Below are 6,868 nucleotides of genomic sequence, written 5' to 3'. Positions count from 1 at the left end.
GCTGGATTCAGACATGATTATTCAACAACAGACCATATCTTCACCCTTCAAGCTATGGTCACTAAATATCTGTCAAAGCGAAATGGAAGGTTCTATTGCCTTTTATTGACTTTTCCAAGGCATTTGACTCCATTAACCATAAATTACTTTTAATGAGTTTGATAGAAAAGGGGGACTGATTCGGGGTTATCACCCTATTTCAAATGTAATATTGGTACCCGCCAAGGATGCACTCTGAGCCCGCAGATTTTTATTATATTCATAAACAAACTTGCTCAAATGCTGGAGGAAGATGGTGGAAGAGATGTATTCATATCAACTCATATTCCTGATGTATTTTCGCTATTATTTGCCGATGATGTATCAACTGTATCCGACACTGCTTTACAGCGCCAAAAGAAAATTAATATTGTTGAAAAATTATGTGCAGATGCAGCAATGAAAGTTAATCTGAACAAAACAAAAAATAATGTTTTTAGAAATGGTGGTCCTCTTCGTTCTTATGAGAAATGGTTTTCAAATGGTGAACAAATAGAAGTTGTGAATATGTACAGATATCTTGGGATTGTGGTCACCCCTAAATTGTCATGGACTAAAGCCAAATCCTGTTTAGCAGCTCAAGCAAGCAAAGCTATATTCTCCATCTATAATTACCAGAAACATTTTGGATGTATTAATCACAAGGACATTTTTAAGATATTTGACTCCATGATTACACCTATTCTGTGTTATGGATCAGAGATTAGGGGAACCACTTATTGCAGACATATTGAAACTGTACATTTTAAGTTCTGTAAGACTTTTCTCAAAGTCAGCAAGTATACCAACAATAGCATGGTGCTTGGAGAGTGTGGCAGACTCTCACTGCAAAACCACTATGCCTCTAGATCAATAATGTACTGGTGCAGACTGTTGCAGCTACAACACCAGAGACTTCCTTAACAGGCCTACCAAATGCTCTAATCTCTCGATGATAATAATAAATCTACTTGGGCTTCACATATAAGACATATCCTTTTTCAGTATGGTTTTGGGTTTCTATGGATCTCACAAGAAATTGGCTGCATTAAAACATTCATATCAATCTTCAAGCAGCGATTTTATGACTGCTTCCTTCAATATTGGCGTTCCTCACTTGACTCTTCATCTAAGTGTAAATATTATTCACAACTTAAATCTTTACTTTATGTCGAACACTACTTGTCATGTGATCTCCTCCCATATCAAAGGAAAGTTATGGCTATGTTCCGCTGTAACAACTTTAGATTAGCAGTGGTAACCGGCCGCCACATAAATACACCCTATGATCAACGTCTCTGCCTTTACTGCCCCTCTGTTGGTTTAAACTATGTTGAAGATGAGCTCCATGTTCTACTCATCTGTGGTAAATATTCTGAAATAAGAAATAAGTGTTTCACAACCCACCAGACCCACCCTCCAACAATTGAAACTTTTGTGCGTTTAATTACTCGCAATGACATAAATTATCTAAAATCATTAACTACATTCCTCTCCACCGTATTAAAATTAAGACATAAATCCACTACTACTATCAATTGACCCTGTACTACAATCGTCATCCTATATCCAGCATGTATGTATTCTTTATAATTGCACTATGTTGTATTATGGGCCAAGGGCCTACATTACTGAAATAAAATGTCTGTCTGTCTGTCTGTCTGCATATATTGTTCATCTCACGACATGGCTGAAACAAAGGATGACGTCAAAGGAACTTAATAACCATTGGTATTGGTCAGGCTTAACCAACTAGAGCAAATAACTCATCTGAAAGGAAAATGCCGCTGCTGACACATCACCCTTTTAGCAGGTGTTTATTCGTAAGCTAATTTGATAAAAGAGTATAACCGTGTTCCTAACAAATGTTTTGTGTAGATATTACCTCGGCGCGTTAGTTAAGAGATGTACTTAATGGTGAATGATTGTTCATTCCCCCGTAGTCTTGTAGCACTAATGGTATTGTCAGCCTATACTAATGGAGTCAGTAATTTGCTTCACAACGTGTGGGAGAACTCATTGCTTGTGTGCTCATTGTTCAAGCAGCCTTCAACAGAGCTGGACATGCAAGCCGTGATGTGGTTCCTTAACACGTTCACGCTGCTGATACTGCTGTCTCCATCAGTGATGCCTAACAAAAATGGGAATGTTCGAGAACTTCACTCGTCTCTGCTCCAGAACTATAACCCATGGTTCCTACCACTCCGAAACCTCTCTGACCCCACTTATGTGGATGTGACTTTCAAACTGATCAGTATAGAAAGACTGGATGTGGTGCAGGGAGTTTTCACCAGCCATCTTTGGCTGACTTTCGAATGGGTTGATGAACTGATTCAGTGGAATCCCACTGAGTACTCGAATACTACACATCTGAGATTTCAGCGAAACAAGATCTGGACGCCAAATATTGTAATCCAGGACACACTTGCTTATGTTCCATACCTCGGCTCTGATGAACTACCAGTTATCGTAACCAGCGATGGGAGTGCAAGGTTTGACGTTGAAGTGAAAGCTCAGACATTTTGCAAGATTGTCATTACTGCCTTCCCATTTGATCACCATGAATGCAAAGTTGTAATTGGCTCGGGTAACTATTTCTCAAGTGAATTATATATATCATATTTCGAGGCAAATGAATTCTCCCTCGTTGAAAGTCCAGAATGGGAAGTGTTACAAATAAAGGGCCAGCATGAAAGTGAGCTGACACGCCTGTATAATCTTCACTGGTTCAGCGTCTCCATCAGCCTGAAGAGACAGTCGCTGTATTATGTGTTGAATCTTGTCCTGCCAATCTTGATCATCTCCACACTCAACCCGTTCGTGTTCCTGGTCAAGGCGGAAACAGGCGAGAAACTGTCCATTTCGATCACCCTTTTCTTATCTTTCACAGTTTTTGTTACACTTATCAGTGGTATGCTCCCTCAAACATCCTCTAGCGCCTCGCTTATCTCCCTTTACGTGTGTGTCCAGCTCCATCTGAGTGGCCTGTACGTCATCTGCTGTATATTCATCCAACGTGTCAGCCATATGCAAGCACACAACAAGGCGACACGTTTTATGGCCAAAATGGGGGAAGATGATTCGTACCAAACGAATCCAACACCTTACAGAAGAGGAGTCCGAGGAACAGAACGAAGTAACTGACAGAGATGAATGTAGGTATTTGAAATGTCTTAGTGACGACATGGACAGATCTTGTTTCTATATTTCCTTGCTCATCTTTACCATTTTGACCAGTGCTCTGATGGGCTTCATTATATTGTAGGAAATCAAGGAGAAGCCAGCAGGAATTGCCATACACCATTGGGTTGTATCTTCAAATGATAACCTATTGGATAGTGATAGTAGTTTCTTTTGACACTTTCTGAGGAGTCCTGTTTTGGGACGTGAGACATTGATACGGTTTGCAAATGCAATTTGTGTGAATGGCGAGTGTGCACACATGCTCAGCAGGTCATTTGTCTTCTGAGCGACAGTTTCTTGAACATCATGTTTTGCATGTTTTTAGAAACAGGATCGATAATGTTTTTCCTCTAACTTTTTATTCCTCACTTTTTAACCTTTTTAAAGAAAGTTATCATTTAATGTTAAATACATGTATATCTGTTATTTGTTAGACGTATGGGGCAGTGGGGCGGTTAAAGTGTTCTCTCGTCACACCAAAGGCCCGGGTTCGATTCCCCATATGGGTACAATTTGTGAAGCCCATTTCTGGTATCCCCGCCGTGCTTTTGCTGGAATATTTGCTAAAAGAGGCGTAAAACCAAGTTCACTCACTCACTGTTAGACGTATGGTTTGGTTTATCATTTCTTCAAATCGTTTCTATTCGCATTTCGTGTGACAAGTAATCGTATATAAATAATCGTGTTGTGTAATTGCTAATTGGTTTGCACTTTTTTAGGATGATGCTATATTAAGAAAAGATACCAACACTTATATTTCAATGAATATAGTCTTGAAACTTTGTTGGAACGAAGAGTTAAACTCATTAGAAATGACGTTTGTTTCACAATGCTGAGCTTTCTATTTTTTCTAGATTACCTTGTTCATACATTCACTTCAAAAAGTAAATAGGGTGACAGATACAAATTAACTCGATACATCCGTTCTGAGGTTCAGAATGCCCTTGAAGGCCAGGGTGCTGTTGTTTATGAAAACTACCCCCTTACATGAGTGGAACTGACAAGAAGAACGGTATCATAATGTTCCTTAGCTTTTTTAGTATTTGCAATAAATTGCATTGTGTCGTCATCTCACATTTGACTTTGTACTGATGTTTATGTCTTGAGATTACATTATGCAAAGATTGTCTGGACAACTCGGTGAGACTATGTCTGGCTTAGTTCTTGTTGCGGCTAATACAGGATGAGGGTATGTACGTACATGTTGCCATTAGCATCTATACCATTCAGTGCCCTCTTCTCGTGATGATCCGGGTTAGAATTGATCTTCAGTAACCCATGCTTGTCATAAGAGGCAACTAACGGGATCGGGTGATCAGACTCGCTGTCATTGTGTGCCAGTTGCGTAGATCGATGCTTGTGCTGTTGAACACTGGATTGTCTGATCCAAACTGGATTTTTTAAAGAGCGCCGCGACTTAGCTGGAAAATTGCTGAGCGTGGCGTAAAACTAATCTTACTCACTCACTCAAATTAATACAATATAGGTTCAAATGTTAGTGTCTACATTGCACAGCGTTTGAGACAAATGGGCATTTATATACTGTGCTTAACATGAAATGTAGAAAGTATTACCTCTATATAAATATGATCATGTAAGAAGATCTACATGACTCAATACCAGCATGAATCAATACATGAATCAGAACGCTGTCACTGTGTCACAGTGCTGCCAAAGAGATAATGTGGACAGATATTAAACTATTTGTGAATTCTTTGTTCGCATTAGCTTCAAACTGACAAGGGAGTGTTCAGTGAGGTCTTAAAGGAAACGTTAAATTTAAGCTTACCAGATTTTTAAACGCAGTAGTTTTGTTCTTTCGAATTACGGCTAAAGGTTTCCAACAATCGCCAGCGGCTGAAGGGATGGTGTAAATCCATGCAGGTATCAAAAGTACTGTAAATCCCCATGGTCCCCAGTATGGTGATCCCGTGGGGATGCGTAAGTCCCAAAACATTCAAGATAAATTAAGCTTACTGAATATTTTAAAACGTAGCATTTTTGTCAGTTTAAGTTATGGCTAAATATACCTACAATCACCAACGGCTGAAGGGATGGTGTAAATCCAGCTGGGGTCTATGCATGTAGCCAAAGTACCGTAAGTCCCCATGTTCCCTAGCATGGTGATCTACCTTCAGTTGCTAATGATCTCTAGCTCGTTTTGTGTCACCTGCTGCAACACGAAACGGGGGTCTACGTATTCAGCGGCGTCCGTCCGTCCGTACGTCCGTCCAGATTCTAGTTAACGCGATATCTTATGAACTGTTGGTCACCTTGACCTTATTTTCAAGGTCACCACAGCACTTTGACCACTTTTCAAACTCTTGTTAACGTGATATCTGACTGTTGTACCCAATGTTATTAAATTTGGTGACAGCTAACATTGGAGGATTACCCAGACACCGGTCGAGTTGGGTGACCTTTACCTTATCTTCAAGGTCATCATGGCACTTTGACCACTTTTCAAACTCTTGTTAACGTGATATCTCATGCACTGCTGTACACAATGTCTTCAAATTTGGTGACAGCTAACATTGGGAGATTACACTGACACCAGTCGATATGGGTGACCCAGTGTCTTCAATTATGGCAACAGCCTACATTGGGTGATTATGCAGACACCAGTCATTTCAGGCATCTTGTATGTGACCCAAAAAATATAAAGTACTGAATATGTTATAAATATTCCATTCTTTAGCGGCGGGGAACATTGCCATATCAGTGGCAAACACTTGTTTATATTGTACTGTCTGTACTATTTCTCTAATCTTAAAGAACCAATAAACTTTGTTTTTTGTTACTCTTTTAACCATTACATATGAAAGATTTGTGGTTAGTCTTATGCGGAACACCAAATTTATTCTTTAATAACTTCTGGTTAATTAATACCGAGCGATTAAAAGTGGCCAAAAAAGTCGCCTGCTTCCCTCTCGCCAGCCAACGAAACCACAGACAGGTTACGTAACTCTGTCGCCAGAGCACTGCAGTGACGTCATATGAGGAACGATTTTCAGTTAGTTGTATAGAAAGTGTGTAGCACGCTCATCATTTTGATGATTTCTCGACATCAACGACGACATGCTGAATGGTTGCTTTGTCGTCAATTGCTCCTAGGGGTCGGGCGATGGTGTCACCATGCACAGATTTCCACAGGACCCCGCAGTTCGTGCTAAATGGGTGATGTTTGTGAGTGCGAAGCGAAGCGTTGTGGAAGCCTGAAACCATATCTTACTTGTGTTCAGATCGCTTCACGGAAGTTAAAGAATCAAAACTACTTACTAGTTGTAGTAAAATATGTATATGATTGATGACCATTAAGATATTCCTTGACACAACTTGTGACATAACGATTTCTTCCGCGGAAGTGAGGTTGTGGTAAAGTAACAATAATAAGGAGAGAAATTGTTATGGTATACGCTATGTCATGCAAAATCCTATTGGCCATCAATAAAAACATATTTTACTACAAGTAGAAAGTAGTTTTGATTTTGTAACTCGGTGAAAACAAACCTTAATAGCATTTATCCTCAGACTGGCAGATGTTCCCAACAGGGCGCCGCCATTTTTGAAAATCGTAAAGTCTGTTAGAATTAATGAGATTATAGTTTGTTTTCATCAAGCTAGAAAATCAAAACTACTTTCTACTCGTAGTTAAATATGTATTGGA

General features: G+C 39.6%; 1 protein-coding gene across 1 annotated transcript; it reads left to right on the top strand.

The window, feature by feature from the left end:
• Positions 1-1,974: 1,974 nt before the first annotated feature.
• On the top strand, positions 1,975-3,162 carry LOC124283845 (neuronal acetylcholine receptor subunit alpha-7-like). The gene has a single exon (XM_046719874.1). The coding sequence runs from the start codon at positions 1,975-1,977 to the stop codon at positions 3,160-3,162; it is 1,188 nt and encodes a 395-aa protein (XP_046575830.1).
• Positions 3,163-6,868: the final 3,706 nt, after the last annotated feature.

Source organism: Haliotis rubra, unplaced genomic scaffold, assembly GCF_003918875.1.
Source record: "Haliotis rubra isolate DU_JTF1 unplaced genomic scaffold, ASM391887v1 Scf322, whole genome shotgun sequence".
Classification (NCBI taxonomy): Eukaryota; Metazoa; Mollusca; class Gastropoda; order Lepetellida; family Haliotidae; genus Haliotis; species Haliotis rubra.
This window is presented reverse-complemented; position numbering and strand designations above follow the sequence as displayed.

Bases quoted from the DNA above. Each gene is read 5' to 3' on its own strand.
- LOC124283845 (XM_046719874.1), top strand. From the start codon at position 1,975: ATGGTATTGTCAGCCTATACTAATGGAGTCAGTAATTTGCTTCACAAC.